A 22165-nucleotide genomic window follows, 5' to 3' on the forward strand; every position below is an offset into this window, starting at 1 on the left:
TTGATTAGTTATTAATTTTGGGGGTTGTCGACAGTCATTGGGAAGGTTTTGGGCTAGTTTTGAATGTCTATTCGGATGGTTTTGATATGTGAATCTGTCAACCCTGGCTGTGCACTTGCACAGACGTTCAGTTCGCATTCTATAAAATAAACCTGTAAACAAACATTTAAATCAGATTGCAATGTTTAGGGTGCGTGTAAACTGTATTGTCGTAACCTTCCGTTGTATTAAATTCAGTTCTTTCTTTAAATTATTGACTGCGTTTCATTTTCTTTCAGTGATTGTACCGTAATCTCCAGTATTTGCTGACACACGATTTACGTTATAGTGTAGTAGTCAATAATCTCATTCACCTGTCATGCAGATGAGATGAAAACCATGGACCAGCGTCTGTTAAAGATAATCCTCGAAAACCACATCCTAAAATTCAAGATTTCTCTAAACGAGCTCTACAATGGCCAACTGCTCGAGACCCTCGGAGGAAAAATGCTCAGAGTCTTCATTTATCGCACGGTGAGAATCAAAGCCTCGAGTGTGATGTTGTCTATGATAGGGAAAAGTTATAGGATTTTGGGAACCTGCAAACAATTACTATGCAATTTAAACTAATCACCACCAAATTCACTAGTGAATAAAAGATTTAATATGCACCAGGCTTTGGCAAGTAAGTTTAATACTCTTGTTTATTGTCTACTTGTAAGATAATAGGCCTGAAATGTCTCCTCTTTCTTTTCTCTGTATAACAGGCTGTGTGTATTGAGAACGCGTGTATGGTGAGGGGCAGCAGAGAGGGCAGTAATGGAGCCCTACACCTCATGGGTTCGCTGATCCATCCACCCCAGACAAACATCTATGAGTTGCTGAAAAAAGAAGGACGCTTCAAGTGAGATCATCACCATAACTGTATACGATTACTGTAATAAAAAAAATATTAAATTCGTAAATTGCATTTGATAACATGTTACAGTAAGGTTCCATTTGTTAACATTAGTGAACTACATGAATTTTTTTTATTCTTTCTGTTTGCATACTGCTCTTTTCTTTCTTGCATATGTTTAGGATTTTCCTTTCATTAATGCAAATCTAGTCTAAATAGGCATTTCTATCCAATGCTAAAATTACATTGATTTATTAATTGTTGTAGAATATTCCTGTCTCTGATGGAGAGCGCCGGAATAACAGATTTACTAAAACAGGAGGGATCGTATACTGTCTTTGCACCCAGTGATGACGCTTTTAGGGGGCTGTCAGAAGCAGACATAAATCTTCTAAAAAGTAATCTTGTTAGATCAAATCAACCTTTTCATTATTATTATCCTTACATATGCTACTGATATTTCACTGACGTATGCCTTTTGACAGGTGACATCAACACCCTGCGGACAATCCTGCTTTATCATTTTAGCAATGGTGTCTTTATTAATGGCGGGCTGGAGGGCAAAGTTACCAACCTTCTCAAAACCTTTCAGGGTACTAACCTTCAAGTGTTGTCTGTAAGTACACTATTCAATTAATTTGATTATTTGTAAGTCACATTGAATAAAAACCTGCTCAATAAACGAAAGTATATTGCCACTACGTACTGTAGGTGTACTACACCATGTGTGCAGAAAATCGAAACTTGTTTTACTGTATGCACATGGTCGTAGTTTTAATGGACTAACAAATCAAATCTGATTTAACACTACACAGTTTGGGTAAACACAGATTTTCCTGTAATGTCAGCTTTTCCCAACAGCGATCAGAGTAAAGATTTCTCATAATGACTTTTTCCAGATACAAGATGGGAGATAGGACGTTTTTGCACACTCTGTGATAAAACTGTTCTACTGTAAAGTAATGACCTTTAAATTCGAGCCAACACTAATGTTTTGCCGACTTAAGAGAGGAAGGACCTAACATGAACATGATCTTATCTACAGACAATGCAATGTTAAAAACAGCATAGCAAGTTTCCTGTGGTTGTTCCCAAAATCGCTTGTGTGTGTTGCATTTCTACAGTGATGAGGTCCAGACAGTTCACAGCCATCACTCAATTTTGTCCTCCGCCCTTAATTCCTAAAATCTGGAACAATGGGTCTCTTACTGTCCAGATACTTCCTTTACCGAAAACACATATCAGCGCTGTAACACTATGAGTTCAGTAGTCAAGAGATATCTCACAGACAGAGCTAAATCTAAAACAAAAGGTGAACCCATTTATATCCAGCTGTTGTATGTATCACTAGGCACTGAAGAAAATGGACACCTTCGTATTCAAAACGTCACTATTTTAGATTTTGTACCATGTTATTGTTTTTAATGATTGCCCTCCAACTATTAAATAATTGATTTATCATATTTGTCTTTAATTGAAATTTTCTAAAAGTTAATGTTAAAGGGACTATAAGAAAAGCTCAAATGCAAAACCATCTAAGTGTTTCTGTTCATGTGAATCAGACTCTTAATGGAAATCTGTATTTTTAAGTTTTGTAACAAACTGTTAAAACACCCCTTCAAAAAAAAAAAACATACAAAAAAAACAGAAATTATTCTGAATTTAATTGTTTAATGAGAAGTTTATTGGTTGTAAATAATAGAGACTATAAAAGTCTCTGTGGGTCTCTACTGATATGTGTTGGGCTCATATCAGTTAAAGGGGACATCATTATCGCAACATGATATTACATTAAATATATGAATTTACAAACTCATTTTTCGGTAATGAGAACTAAAAAGTTGTCTAGGTACTATGACAAACAAAATTTCAACTTTTATCTAGAGAGAAAAAAAAGAACTGCTTATCTGGTAGCCATCTTGAGTGTCACAGTCAATTATGTCCCTTTCAACTATTTTTTTTAAATGTAAGATCCTTGAGGGCTTAAAGAATGATTGAAAATTTTTGTGGAGGATGAGAAAATTGGTCTTGGACACATTTATATTCCTTATCATTGATCATCAAGAGATGTTTGCAACTGTATGCTTCTTATTTTGATACTCTTATTTTTTATCAAAATGTTTCATGAAATCTCATAAGTCTATCATGCACGAGAATCAACCATTTGCATTTAAAAGGACACCCAAAAGGACACATTTTTGCTCACAATGTGGCAATTTTAACATGCTATAATAAAAAATGTATATGGTATTTTGAGCTAGAAACTCTGGGAAACCAAAGATTTTTTTACATTAAAAAATCTTGTGAAATGTGTTTAAAGGGGACATTTCACAAAACTTTTTTTAATGTACAATTTTAAAAGGTAATTTTGTAATGGTTTTAATGGTAAAAGCTAATGCATCCTGATATTTTATGTATGGAAACCATTAGAATGTATGTATTGTTTTTTACAGCAGGGACACTAGATATAAAAAATGCACTTAGCCATTAAAATATACTCTCCCTATACCCAGGTTAACAACTCCATTCATGTGAACTCAGTGGACGTTCCAAATTCTGATCTTATGGCATCCAATGGCGTGGTCCATGTAGTGAAGACCATATTATATCCTAAAGGTAAATTATTAATAGATATACTTTGTGATCGAGGTTTTACTTTATCCATAGTACTTCAATGTACCTGCTTCTTTTGCCACAACTTTGAAGGTCCTGAAATATAAGCCTCAGTCCTGAAAGCTAAATTGAGATTTTTACTGCAATTCACAGATCTGCCGGTTGGCCGTGAAGACATACTGACTCTGCTGAAGAGACTCATCAAATATATGCAGCTAAAGGTACAGCAACATATATATGTATATATATATGTACAGGCACACATCAAGTTCATAGTTTGTTTTCCTTTTTTTCCTGGTTTGTGTGTAGTTTCAGTCTGGATATATCTACCATGAGATTCCTCTCACGTTCATCAGTGAGTTCACTTTCATCTTTTTTATTTCATTATCCTTTTAAGTTCAACATGAAATAAATGTTACATATTACATATTGTGTTTTACCTTGCAGAGAGGACTATAACCACTACTCGTGTCATTGAGGGAGGTAATACATCATAATACAGGCTTATTGTTTTTTAAATTTGTATCTATGTGTCATGCACTGATGTGGCTAAAACCAACAACGGTTCCATCGTCTGCATGAGGTCTCATTTGCGCCCTTCCTACATCTACAAGCATTTATTTTTGATATATATTTTATTTTTGTAGTCTGAACTTTACCTCAGCTGTACCTCTGAATAAATCGATTCGTCATACATCCCCAGAGGAGCGAGAGCCGAATAGAGCACATATTGTTTTTGTCGGATAAGATTCTTTGGCCGGATCCAACAATGGATTCTTCCTCTGGCTGTTGCTGGATAGATAAAAAAGATAAAACGGATTAAAAAACCAAACCAGAGCTAAATGGGATGTTGCCCCCCGAGACCTTACTGCTGAGTTCTTTAGACATTAATTCCGGCTAGTAAAATGATTCATCTGTAAATGCTATATATTTTTATTTGCTTTTATACAAAGTGACTGAAAGTGCATTCAAGCTATGTGTGTACTTTAGGAATCAAACCCATGACCTTTAACCCATGAATATTGCATCATATGTGCATTGCTGGTATGTGCGAGTTAAATAAACTTAATGGGAAAAAAATATGATTTATTAACCAATTTAATATGAGCCTGCAAGTGCACTCAACAACCTGATCTCAATTGAACTTCTTAGCTCATCTTTGGAAAAATGTTGTATTTTTCTTTTATGAATTAGGCAGTAGCACAAAACATATGACCCCTGTTGAAATGTCTAATAAAAAAAGATCAACCTGGAATTCATTAGATGTACTGACAAACATAAAGATTGTAAAATTAATGATTGCCATTGATTTTTTTAGCTATCTTTGATCTTCCGCTTATAAATCACATTAGAAAAAGATGTGTGAAATAATAAACAAAGTTACTGTGACTCTGCTGGCAGAGCATAGTGCTTGCAACATGGATTTGTTTCCCAGAGAGGTCAATAAAATGTAACCTAGAATGAACTATACAGTAAGTTGCTTTAAAAACATTTATAAAACGGTTAGTTCCAATCCTTGATTCTGAGTTGCACTACAATTTTTTTTAATTTAATATTGTGAGGTAACCATTTTATAAAAGCAGCTTCGCGTCGTGTCTAACAACGCCCTTCAGCCGTTACTTATTCAAAATACAGCACGGCCTCTCATACCTCAGGGCTCCGGACTAACTTTTTTCACTAGGAGCACAGTGGCCCCCAACTGAAAATTTTAGGGGCGCAACCAGAAAATTTAGGGGCACATACCGTAAATCAACATGGTAATCAAATATTCACATTTCTACTAATACACTGTATTACTTATAAATACTTTGATGATAGATGCAGAAAGTACAATCTGCTGTTTTAAATTCAGTGTCACATCACAAAAAAAGGTCAAATTTACTGGTCGCACATGTGCGACTTGATGAAAAATTTAGTGGCACACTCTCAAATTTTGGTGGCAAAATGCCACCATTTGGTGGCAGTTTGGAGCCCTGTACCTTATTGCTTACTTATAATACAAACATGTACATAAAGAAGACACAAGGAAGTTTAATAGGAACATTGGGTGAAAAAATAAGAAAGGACATAATTGCATTTAATGCACGTTAAGAAATAGTGCCCTAAAAAAAATGGTAAAATATGAAGCTTTAATCCTTTTTTAAACAGCCTTCAAATTGAATAATAAGCCTAAAGAAACCGTAATACTCTATGCCAAAAATAAAATGTCTCAATATTTTGTCTCAATATAGGTTCTGATATCACGCTGATTGAAAATAATCCATCCATATCCAAAGTTACTACAGTCATTGAAGAGAAACCTTTTGGTTCTGAAGTGCTAACAGGGGGGAACACCACAAAGGTGACCAGGGTGATTGGATCTGGGTCTGTATCTAAGAAAATTGTAATTGAAGGAGATCCCAGTGTCACCACAGTTAGGAGAGTGATTGAAAATCCCGGTGTCAGGACAGTTGCTGAAAGACGTGGAGACATCAACAGAAGAGTGGTTCAAGATAATCCAGCATTTCTGATGGAAAGACGTGGAGACATCAGCAGTAGAAGAGTGGTTGAAGATAATCCGGCATTTCTGACTGAAAGACGTGGAGACAGAACAGTCGTTCAAGGAAGGCCATCAATTGTGAGGGAAAGAGATCGTGGTACCACCAAGGTTACAAGAGTGATTGAAGGAAAACCCAATATCACCAAAGTTACGCGAAAGGTTGGGGGACCACCTGTCACCAAAGTTACAAGAAAGGTTGAGGAAGAACCAGCTGTCACCAAACTTACAAGAGTCATTGAAGGGAAGCCGTCAATCACAAAGGTCACAAGGCGAATTGAAGGTATGTTTTTGTTAGTTTCAGATTAACAGTCCTTGAGTGCTCTACAATTAATTAAAATATTATTTATAATTTAAATACCTCATTGTTTTTGCTTAGGCCACAGTGCCTCATCTGATGGTGGGCTTGACTCTGATGGGAAAATCAAGAGAATCGTGGGTGAAGGTCATTCTTTTTAACAGCTTTGTTTGGTTGAGTAGTTCAAAATGTATAATCGACATACTCTAGTTGTCAAGAGTAATAATGCTCAGTGGATTTCAGACTTAAGTTAGGTTGAAGTAAGCAAAATAATTTAGGTTCTGTAGCTTCACAATCTACATTTAGAATTCATGTACAAAACTTTCCAATTCTCCTGAGTCAAATCTTTTGTCATGTCACTTCATTTGTAGATGTATCCGAGACGTTTTTGGACGGTGATTTACACGTTCTCCGGGAGGAAGATATTCGGAAAATCACTGACGCAATCACTGAGGGAGGTTAGTTGAAAAAGATTTTCTATAGTGGCATTTTAAGCAGCTAAAAAGTTGATCAGAAATTTCATTCTGCACTTAAAAATTCTGGGTTATTTTTAACCCAATGTTGGGTAAAAAAGTGACAAACCCGACTAGTCGCTGGGTTAAATTAACCCAGAATTTTTTTATATTTGACCCAACAATGGGTTGAAACAACCCATCATTTTGGGTAAGGGTTAGGTAAAGGTTGGCATAGTTCAAATTACAACCCAGTGGGCTTGGTTTTGTCCCTTTTAACCCAATGCTACATTGAAAAACACTGTGAATTGTGAAGTATCAGAAATGAGTAATATAACATTTCGAAAAATAATACTGTAAAGTTCCCTTTCAGTCGGTCACTACGACGTCACGTCGTGACCGACGAATTGGGAACTCGCTTAGAGAGACCAATCTGCTTCGAATACTACTAAAACGCCAATGAACTTGGCATTGAGATATTTGCATAATGCTGGCGCCGCCCCGCCAGGTGCGTATATAAGCAGCAGGTGCAAATGAGGAAATTAGCTTTTTATCGCTTCGAAAGCCGGCAGTATCTGCTACTGAGAAGCTACTCTACTCTGGTGGGATTCGATTGCTGAAGTTGGTTGGACTAGCAGTACCACAGCGGACGCTTCGCTTAATTCCACGACTCTACATCTTTATTTTGTTTTGAGTTTAGTGTGTGCGTTGCCTTCCTGTGCGCTCATCAACTAAGCATCTGAGTGAATTTCCCTAAAAGAGTGATACGAGAGAGCTTTGTGCCTTGTTAAAGGCAGCCACTCTCTCGTATATCCGGACATCAGCGTCCTTTTCAGGATGGCTTTTCGTCCGTGCGATCTTGGGTGCGGCAAATACATGGGTCCGAAGGACGGTCACGAGCGTTGTCTTTCGTGTTTGGGCATCGAGCACGCAGAGGCAGCGTTCGCTGGGGGTAAGTGTTCTCACTGCGAGAACATGTCCCTTGTGGATTTGCGCAGACGGTTGTCTTTCCTCCGGGAAAAACGCAACCCTCGTCATGCGGGTGCTGAACGCCGCCACGGCGCGGCTGTGAAGCTCTCAAAAGACGACCTGCGCATCACTGTGCTGAGCCGAGCGGGGGATTCGTCCTCAGGCTCTCAGCCTCCTCATCCACAGCCGGTTGATGTGCCGATGGAGACTTCAGCGTCGTGTTCTACGATGTCTCTAGAATCCATCGTGCCGCCCTCCGGGTCCACCGACGCCGCAGCATCCGAGGGTGGGCCTCCTCCCCCTGACGTGGACCCCGACGCCCTTCCTCCCTCTGGTCGGGTTGGGACGCCGGAGTTCGATCCAGAGATGGTGGCCGTGCTCGCTCGAGCGGCGGAGACCGTAGGGTTAGAGTGGGTTCCCCCCCCTCAGCCCGAACCGTCCCGCCTGGATGATTGGTTCTTTGGAGCTGCCCGGGTTTCACAACCCTCTCCACCGGTGCCTTTCTTCCCCGAGGTGCACGAGGAGCTGACTAGAACCTGGAAGTCGTCGTTTTCCACGAGATTACGGCCGTTTCAGCCCTCCCCCCTCACCTCCCTCACCAGCGGAGCCGCTAAGGGTTATACGGGGATCCCTCCCGTGGAGCGTGCTGTCGCGATGCAGCTGTGTCCGGCACACGCTCCCTCTTGGAAGGACCGCCCAACCCTCCCCTCTCGTGCCTGCAGACAGTCCTCCGGTTTAACGGGCGCTGCCCACCAGGCATGTGGAGAGGCGGCCTCAGCCCTGCACGCAATGGCGTTGCTGCAGGTTCACCAAGCCAAAGCCTTGAGGGATCTGCACGAGGGAGGACACGACTCGCCTGTCCTTTCGGAGCTCCGGGCTGCCACTGACCTGGCTCTTCGCGCTACGAAGGTGACAGCGCAGGCGATTGGTCGTGCCATGTCCACGATGGTGGTCCAGGAACGCCACTTATGGCTATGTCTGGCTGACATGTCGGAAGCGGACAAGAACAAGTTCTTGGACGCTCCAGTGTCACAGGCTGGCCTCTTCGGTGAGTCGGTGGAGTCTTTTGCCCAGCAGTTCTCTGCCGCCCAGAAGCAGACAGAGGCGATCGCACAGATCATGCCCCGGCGCAAGCGACCTGCATCTCGCCCTCCAGCGCCGGCGGGCCCGTCTGCTCCTCGCCGAGGGCGCCCTGCGGCGGCTGCCTCCGCCCCCCCCACTAGAACATCTTCCAGGCCACGGAGGGGGAACAGCCGTCGACAGCCCGCCCCGCCCGCCCCACCCGCTTCCCGTGGTAAACGGAAGACGAAGCGGCCCTGAGACGGGCGACCTGGATTGGGATGGGATCACTCTACGGGAGACGGTGATGGCATCGCTCCCTCCACCGGTAGAGGGCCGGGTGGAGAATCTTTGGTTTCCTTTTGTTTCTGTTCCGCCGGCTTTTCAGCCGGCACCCACAAAACCACAAAAAGAGTGCATTCCTATTCCTTCTCCAGGTCTTCAGAGGATCGAGAGAGATGTGAGCGGGCATTCACATGCTCTTCCTCCCTCTCCTCTATCGCCAGCGGGTGTTCTGAGGAGTTCCAGCTCTCCGCTGAGGAGACGGGACCACCAGCACCCTCCTCGGAGTCTGTGCTCTCCGCTGAGGAGACCAGACGACCGTCACCCTCAGCGGGCTCAGGTCAGTGTCACACACACACATACTGTAGATACTTATGCTGTCCCAGCAGACGTACCGGCAGTACCACCTGTCCCGCGCAGCCGCCCCACCGCGGGTACCCCGACAGTGCCGTTAATTCCCCTCGTACGGTCCCTGGGGGCGTGGCTTCAGCTTCCCAGCCCGTCTCGTTGGGTTTTACGCACTGTTCGCCTCGGCTACGAAATTCAATTCATCCGGCACACACCCAAATTCTCGGGCATTCGTTTCACCACGGTGAAAGCGTCCGATGCACACGTACTGCGTGCAGAGGTCGAAGTCCTGTTGGCGAAGGACGCGATCGAGCCGGTCCCTCCAACCGAGATGAGATCGGGCTTCTACAGCCCGTATTTTATAGTACCCAAAAAAGGCGGTGGGTTGCGACCGATCTTGGATTTGCGCGTTCTGAACAAATCTCTGCAGAAGAGGTCCTTCAGGATGATAACACCGAAGCAAATATTCAATTCAATTCGCCCCCAAGATTGGTTTGCGGCAATAGACCTGAAAGACGCGTACTTTCATGTGTCCATAATCCCTCGTCACAGACCGTTTCTCCGGTTTGCGTTCGAGGGACGGGCATACCAGTACAAAGTTTTACCGTTCGGGCTATCCCTCTCTCCCCGTGTATTCACGAAAGTAGTGGAGGCGGCGTTAAAACCCCTCAGAGAGAGCGGCGTTCGCATATTGGCTTACCTCGACGATTGGCTTATAATAGCGCATTCTCGACGGACGCTGTGCGAGCACAGAGATCTAACACTTCAACATCTCGCCCGTTTGGGTCTTCGGGTCAACTGGGAAAAGAGCAAACTCTGCCCCACGCAGAGGATCTCTTTTCTCGGGATGGAACTGGACTCGATCGATTTATCGGCGCGTTTAACAGAAGAGCGCGTCCAGTCAATTCTGACTTGCCTCGGTTCATTCCGAGGGAAGAATGCGGTCCCGCTGAAACAATTTCAGAAGCTCCTGGGGCATATGGCTGCAGCAGCGGCCGTGACACCGCTCGGACTGCTCCATATGAGACCGCTTCAGCGTTGGCTTCACGATCGAGTCCCGAGGAGAGCGTGGCGCGCCGGCATCCATCGTGTAACCATTACACCTGCGTGTCGCCTAACATTCCCCCCGTGGTCGGACCCCGCGTTTCTCAGGTCCGGTGTGTCCATGAGACAGATCGCTCGGCATGCTGTTGTACACACAGATGCGTCCGACACGGGCTGGGGTGCCACGTACGACGAGCTTACAGCTTCAGGGGTGTGGACAGCACCCCAGTTGCACTGGCATATCAATTGCCGAGAGTTGTGGGCAGTATATCTGGGACTCGTACGCTTCGCTACGGAGCTGCGAGGGAAGGATGTACTAGTACGCACCGACAACACTGCGACCGTTGCGTATATCAACCGTCAAGGCGGTTTGCGCTCCCGTCACCTGTCGCATCTCGCTCGTCATCTCCTCCTTTGGAGTCAGAAGCATCTGAGGTCCCTTCGTGCCATTCACATTCCGGGCTCGCTCAATACAGCAGCGGACGCGCTTTCTCGAGCGGCGCGCCCCGGCGAATGGCGACTCCACCCCCAGACGGTCCAGCTAATTTGGAAGAAGTTCGGTCGTGCGCAGATAGATCTGTTTGCGTCGCCGGACGATACCCACTGTCGCCTATTTTATTCACTAACCGAGGGCAGCCTCGGCGTGGACGCATTGGCACACAGCTGGCCTCGGGGGATGCGCAAATACGCATTCCCCCCAGTGAGCTTAATCGCACAGACACTGTGCAAGGTCAGGCAGGACGAGGAGAACCTTTTACTGATCGCCCCATATTGGACGAGCAAGAATTGGTTTCCAGAGTTAATGCTCCTCGCGACAGCCCCTCCCTGGCGGATTCCCCTGAGGAAGGACCTTCTTTCTCAAGGAGGGGGCACATTATGGCACCCGCGCCCCGACCTGTGGGATCTCCATGTGTGGTCGTTGAGCGCGCGCAAGGTTTAAGTGATTTACCGCAAGCGGTATCTAACACAATCAACGCGGCACGAGCTCCGTCTACGAGACGGGCTTACGCGTTTAAATGGAACCTTTTCGTCACCTGGTGCTCTTCGCAACGCGAGGACCCCAGAGAATGCCCTATTAACACCGTGCTTTTATATCTTCAACATAGGTTAGACAGTAGGCTGTCACCCTCCACCATTAAAGTTGATATCGCTGCTATTTCTGCTCATCACTCACTTATTAGCGGCAGAACAGTTGGCCAGCATGATTTGGTTGTTAGATTTCTAAGAGGCGCTCGTAGGCTAAACCCCTCGCGCCCTCCTTCTATTCCTCCCTGGGACCTGTCCATGGTGCTGAAAGCCCTGCAGGCCCCCCCGTTCGAGCCTTTGCAGTCTGTGAGTCTGAAGCTTTTATCAATGAAAGCTCTGACCCTGCTAGCATTGGCCTCAGTGAAGAGAGTAGGGGATTTACATGCATTCTCTGTTGACGACTCGTGCCTTCAGTTTGGTCCTGCTGCCTCAAGTGTAACATTGAGGCCCAGACCAGGTTACGTGCCCAAAGTTCCCACTACTCCTTTCAGAGATCAAGTGGTGAGCTTGCAAGCGCTGCCTCCGGAGGACGCAGACCCAACCATGGCTTTGTTGTGCCCCGTACGCGCACTGCGACTCTACGTGGATCGCACGCAAAGCCTCCGGACCTCAGACCAGCTCTTTGTTTGTTATGGTGGCCAGCAGAAAGGGAAAGCTGTCACTAAGCAGAGGATGTCTCATTGGATAGTTGATACTATCGCCCTGGCTTATAATCTTCAGGGTATTCCTTGCCCCTTTAATTTGAGAGCGCACTCCACACGGAGCGTTGCCTCATCTTGGGCTCTAGCTCGTGGTTCCTCGCTAACAGACATCTGTAGAGCTGCTGGTTGGGCGACACCTAATACGTTCATTAGATTTTACAGTGTTCGTATTGAGCCTGTATCCTCTCGTGTTCTTTCCTCACCAGGGGGAGCACGGAGAACAGTCTCACAGGTCGGCTTGCAGCCTCCATCTGATGCTTCATAACTGTATCAGTATGGAAGGCCTTCAGAACAAAAATGCGTAATGGTTTGAATTGTTCTTCCTCCGCTGCCTTGGCAGCCTTTGTTGCGGAGCATTGGCTGTCAGCCTTCACTAGCTGCATCCTCGCGAACCTACGTGTTGGCTCGGGCTCCACATTGTGTCCCACCGGGTTCCTTTGTGAGTATTTTTCCGTGGGGTTAATCCTACTAGCCCACGTTTCCCTTAGCAGAGCACTGCTTTGCTTACACAGCCACGGCTGTCATTTTACCTCAACTACGGTTGACTTTCGCCCACCATTAACCCTTAAGACGGGTGGTGGCTTCCGCAGCGTTCCTATCCCGCTCAGGTAGGGCGCTTCCCAGTCGCTGGCACTTCTGTGGGGTTAAAGGAACATCTAGTGCCCGGCCTTCTGCCTTAAAACCTAATTCTCCTTATCCTTAAGTGGAACCGGAGGGCTTTACGCAGACACTGGAAGAGGTCAGCCCCTAGTGGCGTTTTGGTAGGGATTCCCAATTCGTCGGTCACGACGTGACGTCGTAGTGACCGACTGAAAGGGAACGTCTCGGTTACGGATGTAACCCTCGTTCCCTGAAGGAGGGAACGGAGACGTCACGTCCCGTCGCCACAGGTGCTGCCACCTGCTGTTACGGCCGGTCACACTTTCCGGCTTTCTCAGCGAAAAAGAAGCTAATTTCCTCATTTGCACCTGCTGCTTATATACGCACCTGGCGGGGCGGCGCCAGCATTATGCAAATATCTCAATGCCAAGTTCATTGGCGTTTTAGTAGTATTCGAAGCAGATTGGTCTCTCTAAGCGAGTTCCCAATTCGTCGGTCACGACGTGACGTCTCCGTTCCCTCCTTCAGGGAACGAGGGTTACATCCGTAACCGAGACGTTTTTATCATACGTTTTTTTTTTGTGGGAAAAAAGAGTAAATGGGAATAATAGGAGATGGAAACGCATTTGCCAAATAAATTCTGACATAGTGAACAATAAATCCACATGACTAATCGGCTTCTTCTTTCCCATATGTATGGGGCTTGATGTTGTCATAATGGCCTTACTGCTAGTGCCTTAAAGACAAACAATGTATCAGCCATGTGTTTGATAGGGCTGGGTTAAACAATAACAGATCTGTGATTTCAGCTGAAAAACAAGATCATTGGAGAGGTGGAACATGCACAACTAAATAATGCAAACTAAAATCAGGAACATGCATTAAGGAAGGAAAGGTTATTTAATTTAAAAACACAAACGCTGCATCTGAAATCTACCGAGCCCCTAAGGTGACATTGGAGTAAAAAAATCAAAAGTTTAGTTTCGCATGCTCGCGTGAAACTTTCGCTTTCACGTGTGCGCGCGATAGTTTCAGGTGAGCGCGCGAAAGTTTCACGTGCTCGCACGATAGCTTCATGTGAGCACGCAAAACTAAACTTTAAAAAAAAATTCTGCACATGAAAGTTTCGCATGAGCACATGAAAGTTTCGCGTGAGCACATGAAAGTTTCACGTGAGCACATGAAACTAAAATTTATTTAATTTTTGCTCCATGTCCCCTTAGGGGCTCCGTAGAAATCACCTATTCCCATACTATACTGTATAGTAGGTGAGGCGACAGTAGTATGTATTTCAATTCATACTACGGTATTCAAAAACTGTAGGTAAAAAGTTCCCAAATGACCTTCTACTTCCGGCAAGATTTTGAAGTTTGCATTTGATGGCCTTCCAAATCATGTTTATGGATGATGTTTTAAAAGTAGGGCTGTCAAAATGAACGCATAACAACGCGTTAATTAAATTTATTTTAACAACACACATTTTATTATTGCGCGATTAATGCAACGCACAATTTCTGACCCTAGGCCTAGCACATTATTTTTTGAGAGGTGTAACATCCTAAATGCTTAACTAATACAAATGATGCATGTCCATTTACTTGCGTGTCTAAGATTTTGGTTTCGATTTTAAAACATGCAAAAATTCAAAAATAAAGTGCAGGACTTTTAATAAAAGAGTTATTAAAAGAGATAAAGTTTGGGGCCTGATTGATGTAAAAAAAAAAGTATTAAGAGCGACCAGACTTGAAAACGATCTTCCTCATGCTGATTGACAGATCTGAAGCATGCACACAGGCACTCAACCCCGATATATACACACATAGACAGAATTACAGTTTTAAAAATATTTGACAAGAATACGACCATTTTGAAAAAAAATTTAACTATACTGTATGGCGGAAGAGCCCTTAATTTGCAGCACTTTGATTTCGGGCGCAGTAATATTTACGGGATATTGAGCGAGAGGAGGAGTAGTTCAATTCAATTCAATTTTATTTATATAGCGCTTTTCACAAGTGTTAATTGTTGCAAAGCAGCTTTACATGAGAAGATGTAGAGGAGAACACAGAAAATCAATAGATAGTATAAGAAGTAAAATATAGCGGCTAAGGTTAAAACCGTACAAGCGTGCATATTAATAATGTAACGTATACAGTAAAGTGCTAAGTTAAGCCAAAGTTGGCTGACTCTCCCTGGGACTAAAAAACCCCCTTAGGAGAAAACCAGGTGGGAAAAACTCCTAGAAGGACAAAAAACCCTAGGGAGAAATTTATATATATATATATATATATATATATATATATATATATATTTAGATATATAGAGTAGTCAGGAGTGATGATGTTACTGTGCACGAGGTCGAAGTGCTGCAAACTAAGTGCTCTTCTGCCATACAATATAGTTCTCATTTTTAATTGCCATACTTACTCCTGTAACTACTCATGTAACAGTCTTTATATAGGGAAAACATGGAAGTGGCTTCTAAATTTATCCCTGTTTGGATCCTAAGGAATGAATGTGGCTAGGCTAAATGCTAACACATTCTCGATGCACTGTACAAAGATTAAGTGTTTGCATTGAATAAAGATAGCTATGTATTAATTAGTCTAAGTTGAGGTAAGAACATAGAAACATTTTTAAAAACAGTGGTGTTTTCCTTTAATGTAAAATTCTCCATTTCCTTTTGTGTTGATAGCATTTTAATTTGCTGATTGCAGACTGCACTGCTAGTTAATTTATGACTTAACGTAACTAATTGCAGCCTGTTTCTATTTCCTATTGACTTGTTTTGTTTACTGTTGTTATTGCGGTTGCCTATACTTCCATCATTCGCTTATAGAACTGGATGGAAACCCACATAATTTTGCATTTAATTATTTTTCTATTTTTTTTAAGTTTGCTTAACGTTTGGATGGAAACCTATTGTAATTAAACAAGACATTTATATGAGTTTTGATGATTAACATTGTGGGACTACAGTATAAGGCTGTTTTTCTTTACCTTCCATAAAAGGTTGAGTTTTTCATTGATGAGCTTCATGATTCATACTTTTTTAGTAATGTTTTATGTTTGTTTGTCTAATTTTATGTCCATTAATTACAATCTCCATGTAACAGAACAGTCAAGGGCTGTTCACTGTTATTTCTCATCAGTTTTCGCAACAGTTGTGTTTGATGTTTTAGCTTTAAAACCCACTTAGTTTTCCCATGGCTCATGCGTATGGCTCTCCTCCAGCCTTTTTTGATTTAAGCTTCCACCTTATGGTTTTGCTTCATTTTTGGCACACTCACACTCATAATTTAGCAAAGAAAAAGAGTCCCATCACATTATGAGTTTTATAGTACAGTTACATGAAGATTTCAGGGTTTCCCCGTTGACTCTTTTACAAAACTGATTTGGCTTGGGGTTTGTGTTTGCACAGATGTTTGTTATCTATTGTTTTCTTCTTGTTCTTCAAGGTGGACCAGGCCTTACCACTTTTACTGGAGTAATCAATCCCCAAACTCAGACTGTTGAAGGTAAAACCAATAAATCAAATAGCTATCATATGTGGTTGGATGGATGCCTGTGTTTACAAAATCATTTGTTTTTGTCATCATCATCATCTTGTGCTTGAAGGTAAACAAGGGCGTACCACTTTTACCAGGATAATAAATCCAGGATCTCAAGACATTGAAGGTAAGACTTACAGTAACATAACACAAAAAGTGATTTTGTTGAGTTCATTAAATCAAATGTTCATCTTTTGTGTCTTTACGTTCAAAGGTGGACAAGGGCAGATCACTTTGACCAGAAGAATCACACCAGATCCTCAGATCATTGAAGGTACGACAATGGGGAATCAATACATGACCAAAAGTTTCCAGACACCCCCTTCTAACTAACAGGTTTGGGCCTCGAGTTCCCCAGAAGACAAAATATAAAGCTACAGCACGCAATTCGAGAGAATTTTGTGCATCTGTGCACAGAGCAAAATCCATTATGAAATGATTTACTGAGAGTAGTTTGGAAGAAATTCACCGGCCTACACAAAGACCAGACCACCACTGAACACCTTAGTAATGAACTGAAATGGATTACATTGCTCAACACCAGATGATTTGTTTCTGGATGGGAGTCGTCATGTTGTAACATACAGTGGAAACCTTTTTAGAAGAGTGAAAGTTCAAGGGGACAACCAGCTTGCTGTTAAAGGGAGAGTTCACACAAAAACTAAAACTTTATTATTGTCTACGTACTTACCTTTATGTTGTTTAAACACCAAATGTCTTACTTTGAACCCATAATCAGATTCTTTAAGAAGTGTTGTTTTGGTTTTCTGATTCCTATGGTAGTGGATGGTGACCACCTCTTCAAGAAGCTTTAAGTGTTGAACAAATAACTCCACTCGACTCGTGCTCTATGTTTTAAATGTCCTGAAGGCATACAAAAGGGTTTGGTATAAAACAAGCTAAAATATAATCCACTATTTGATGAAAGTCTTGACCTGTGCATCTAATTTAGTGCACATTTTCTCTGTCTCTTGGTTAGGGAGTTTTAGGATGTTTACTTTTAAATCTTGTGTAACAACTGAAACAACAGAGATATTCACAACAAGAAAGTAGAGGAGTATGTCTTCAGGACATTTAAAATATAAACCGCAGTTATTTATTTAACACTTATTTAACACTTTTGAGGCATTTTTAAGCTTGAAGGGTTTTCTGGTTACTATGGGAGTGGATGGTGACCACCCTTAAAAAATTTGTTTGTATTCAGAACAGAAGAACAAAAAAAGACATTGGTTGTTCAAATGAGAATTTAGATTTTTGGGTGAACTCTCTCTTGAATGCTAATGGTCCTGAAATTAACTGTTGTAAGAGTTTGTACCTTGAGCTGAGTCTCGGGACTGAGCGCTTCTTCAGACAATAAGCCAAATTATTTTAACATTATTTTGTTTAAACTGGATGGGTATGAGAATTCCAAATGCATCCATTTTATTATTTTAGGACCAGATTTCTCAAAGATCGAAGTATCTTTCAAGGACAGTCCACATCTCCTTGAAGCAAAATCAAAGATAATCAGCGAAATCATCAAGGGTTTGTGGCTTCATAGTTCTACCATCTGAACAATAGTAACTACAAACTTTACTATGATACTAAAATGTTTTTTTTTACATTTTCAGATGGTCGGACACGAAAACGAGCTGCTGTCAGACAACCACTAAGTATGTTATATTGTTATATTGTCTGTCTGTCTGTCTGTCTGTGTCTATCTACATGTCTGACCTTCTGTCTATCTGTCTGTCCGTTAGTCCATCTGTCTGTCCGTCTGTCTATCTAACTGTCTGTATATCTATCTATCTATCTGACTGTCTACCTGTCCATTCTTCTGTCTATCTACCTGTCTGTCCATCTGTCTATCTACCTGTCTGTGTACCTGCCTGCCTGCCTGTCTGTCTATCTGTCAGTTAGTCTGTCTGTCTCTGTCTGTCTGTCTGTTTGTCTGTCTGTCTATCTACCTGCCTGCCTGCCTGCCTGTCTGTCTGTCTGTCTGTCTGTCCATCTGTCTGTCTGTCTGTCTGTCTACAGTATTAAAATATTGAATGACCTAAGTGATGTGTGTGTGATCTACACAGCAGGACAAAGAAGAAGAATGGGAATGGTTAGGCGCCGCCTCAGACCCAGTCAGTGAGATCAAACAGATGCCTACTGTACCTGGAGCTAGAGGAACATTAGTATTGTAATACAGCAGTGTGTTTGTTCTGAAATGACACCTTTGCTACAAAGCACAAAGCATATTATAAAGCTGTATTTTGGATCTGTGTGATATACCCTGCTACACCAACTCAGACAAGGGGTAATTGAAATGTTGGTGGTGATAGAGAGAGAATTTTTTAGTTTTTTATGCTGTTTATATTTTGTCTTTAAATATATACTCTATGAATTATAAAAAGTGCCTTGTCAATGAACTTGTCACACACATAAGATATTTGGTGCTCGCATTCACACACATGAATGCGTTTTTTTGTGTGTACGAAATAACAAACATTTGCCTGTTTTTTACTGAGTGTGAATTATATATGTAACTATATATTGTTTTACACGTTACTCATTTTCCGTTGAAGTTCACTTTGTGCATTTCACCTGAACTGTCATTAACGGTTTTTATTTCATTATCATTTTTGTCTAGACAGGATTGTATTGTACAAATAAAATCAATGGAGATAAAGAAATTTCTACTTAAAAAATTCAATCTGTCTACTCATTTCATAATTTACTCCCGAAACATACAATCTGTGCTTTTTTCAATCCTTGGTTCAGATTGTTGTACAGCAATGCAAAATACTGTCATGGGATATTGTATTATGAGTTCAGGCTTATTATACGCAGTCCTATCCATAGAGTTAAAACTGATATCAATGAACAAAGTAAAGAGAGCACTTATTTATAATGTGCAAAGTATTCTCTTATTTAGACATTTAAAACACTTTTAGAACTGAAAATAGTCTGGCAGGGTTTATTGGATATACTAATGTTTGTCTCTTAAACACACACATTGTTTGCACTGCTCTAAAGTAAAACTGACTAAATATATACTGTGTCTGGTGTGCATTCACATCTTTGTATATTTTGTCTGCACCCTGAGAATTAAACCCACATCCTTGGCATTGCAAGCACCGTGCTTTAATGGTTAACCTACAGCAAACTGATCCAAAGTATGACAGATTCAAAACATAATCAAAAAGTTTATTTTAGCCCAAAACATACATACTTTTGGCTAAATGTACCTTCTCCAGAGGTTTTAGCAGCAGACATTGAACCATTTCCTTTTATAGCAACGTTTTGAAGAGTTTTTGAAGAGTTTCTCAGTCAAATGTCTTAGGTTGTTTTCACATATATTGGTGCGCACCGTGGTGCGGCCTCGGAGCGCACCAAAATACATTGTATCATTTTTCAGTTAGTGCGGTCCGTGTTCACATATATATATATTTTACTTTACTCGAAATGCCGCACCGTACACCATGTGACAACGGTCAGCGCTGTCATTGGTCTCTGACAGCTCTTACTGTCTCATGACCACCCCCACGTTTCCACGACAACCAGCTTGACAGAGAGAGCGCAGCTATCAAGATCTGGAGATAAACGATGCACGTCTTTGTGAAGTTTCTTTGCTTTAACGCGAAATTGCGTAGCTGTTCTATTAAAGCCTTTCTCACGGAGCCGTTTGCTAAAAGCCCGTAATGTCACTATTTGTGTGTGAAGGACAGCTATGCATTTATAAAATCATCAGCTCAAACGTAAAGGAGACAGCGAATCTCTATGCAACGGACCAGGATTGGCTTGTTTGTTGTTAACCCACAATATAACACCAGGCTCACGTCACAACGAAAGCCCAGTTGCTCAAACATGTGGAGAACTTCCTGTATTTGGTTCGGCCCGAGGTCCAGCAGTGTTCACACCACAGGTGGGTCGCCCCAGAGTTCGGCGACAGCCGCTCCGAGACCACCTGTTTAGAGCGGTCTCGGAGCGGTCGTTTAGTGCGCACCCGAGTGCGGCTGTTGTGTTCACACTGACCCAAACGCACCGTACTCGGAGCGACACGTCATTTGGGCCGACCTAAACAGTGTATATGTGAAAACACCCTTATATTGCTTTAAACTGAAAGACAAATTTGCCCTCATCCAATTGTATTTGAAATATTGTACCACATTAAAAAATATTCATTATTTCGAGCTGTGACTTTCTAAAACGTTTAGAAAATAGATAGTGAAATAGTAAAAAGTGTTGTTTACATTAAAACTAAAGCTGTCAAATCACACGGCTCCAGACTGCCACCAAATGGTGGCATTGTGCCACCAAAATTTGAGAGTGTGCCACTGATTTTTACATCCAGTCGCTCATGTGCGACCAGTAAATTGGACCTTTTTTTTGTAATGTGACACTGAATTTAAAACAGCACATTGTACTTTCTGCATCTATCATCAAAGTATTTATTAGTAATACAGTATAGCACTATTCGGACGGGATTAGTTTTCCAAACAACGTTTGAGTTTCAACGTGTCCCCCAGGACGTCTGTGATTTTATGTACTGATTCGGACGGGATTAAAATGATGCAGGTTATTCTAGAGATGGGAGTGTCTGTTTCATGCATTTGGGCGTTCCAGAAGAGCACGTGCTCTGGACGCGTGTTTGTAATGTTTAATATTTTGCTTTAAATGTAAAATTATGACAGAACATGTAATTTATCAATTTAATTTTAACAAATCAATGTACAAAATAAAATATACAAATCCTACTAAAGTAACATTAGCCTACTTGTTTTATATAACTGTCTGCTTATAATAAACACAAAGAAATGAAGAAATAATGATTAATAACAATTTATTATCTTTATTAATTAACATTACCATTCCGGAGTTAAACAACTTTGACCGGAGTTTCTTATAACGTTAATGATATTACAGTGGCCAGTCTTAACAGTGTTTGATATTCAGCTCGTCTTGATTTAATTATTTTATTTTGCCGAATGCGAAAAAACATCCATATCTGAATGAATGTGACTCAGGAAAAATACAATATACACGCATTAGTAAGACCTTACGGCAGATCACGTTGGCCAAAACACGAAATGAACCGCGTTTTCAAAAGATATTGCTAAAATTTTTAGTTAGGGGCCACTGTGCTCCTAGTGAAAAAATTTAGTCTGGAGCCCTGAATGATCAGAATAAAATGTTTGCCCACCAAGTACTAAGTTCAATACAGTATGTACATACTATAAAAAACCCTGCAACATTAAGTTAAAACAACCTAAGGTGCATTTCCAACTAGTTGAACCACCATGGTTCAAATGACGGATGTTTGACATAATTACTATGCTTTCGGGAAACAGTTGTGATTAACATTAGCTAGTTAGTTTCTCCAATTATGCATTGTACAATGGTGGTTCTTTAGCGAGTTATGTCGTTGTTCAGGAAACGCACCCCTGATTATGCAAGTAAATTCAACCTACTATTTTAAGTTTTGACTTAAAGTTAAATTAACTTATAAAAAAAGTTTAAATTTAACTTAATATGTTAAGTTAAAATAACAAAAATATATGTTGTTCTTTATCATGTTGAATAATGTGGACACACTCAAAAGTGGTTTGCTGTTTCAAAGCATGGTTAACTTAAAACAATAGTTGGGATTATCCCAACCATAGTTTAAAGCTTAATGTTTAATGGTATTTTTGTGCACTGAGTAATCAGCTTATTTTCATTAACAATTGTTTAAATGTGTGTGTCATACTGTTGGATCGGTTCGTTGCTATCACTCCAATAATAAATACCCTTCCAAAAAAACAATATGAGACCATTTGTTAGAATACTCGACAAGTCGGCC

The 22165-nt window shown here is 41.7% G+C and overlaps 1 protein-coding gene across 2 annotated transcripts in view; it reads left to right on the plus strand.

Moving 5' to 3' along the window:
• postna (periostin, osteoblast specific factor a) overlaps positions 1-19036 on the plus strand; it is a 32211-nt gene extending 13175 nt beyond the window's left edge. The window contains exons 10-26 of one of the 2 annotated variants that reach the window (XM_065257816.2): positions 365-513; positions 747-883; positions 1145-1275; positions 1363-1493; positions 3391-3493; positions 3644-3711; positions 3800-3845; positions 3938-3973; positions 5722-6309; positions 6406-6471; positions 6696-6782; positions 16264-16323; positions 16424-16483; positions 16571-16630; positions 17791-17880; positions 17967-18008; positions 18420-19036. In XM_065257816.2, the coding sequence (XP_065113888.1) occupies positions 365-513; positions 747-883; positions 1145-1275; positions 1363-1493; positions 3391-3493; positions 3644-3711; positions 3800-3845; positions 3938-3973; positions 5722-6309; positions 6406-6471; positions 6696-6782; positions 16264-16323; positions 16424-16483; positions 16571-16630; positions 17791-17880; positions 17967-18008; positions 18420-18475 (1910 nt within the window). In that variant the 3' untranslated portion in view covers positions 18476-19036. The remainder of the gene's footprint in view (positions 1-364; positions 514-746; positions 884-1144; positions 1276-1362; positions 1494-3390; positions 3494-3643; positions 3712-3799; positions 3846-3937; positions 3974-5721; positions 6310-6405; positions 6472-6695; positions 6783-16263; positions 16324-16423; positions 16484-16570; positions 16631-17790; positions 17881-17966; positions 18009-18419) is intronic. The other variant, XM_065257817.2, reaches the window with a different exon arrangement.
• Positions 19037-22165: the final 3129 nt, after the last annotated feature.

The sequence above is a fragment of the Paramisgurnus dabryanus genome, chromosome 10 (assembly GCF_030506205.2).
Source record: "Paramisgurnus dabryanus chromosome 10, PD_genome_1.1, whole genome shotgun sequence".
NCBI classification, from domain to species: domain Eukaryota; kingdom Metazoa; phylum Chordata; class Actinopteri; order Cypriniformes; family Cobitidae; genus Paramisgurnus; species Paramisgurnus dabryanus.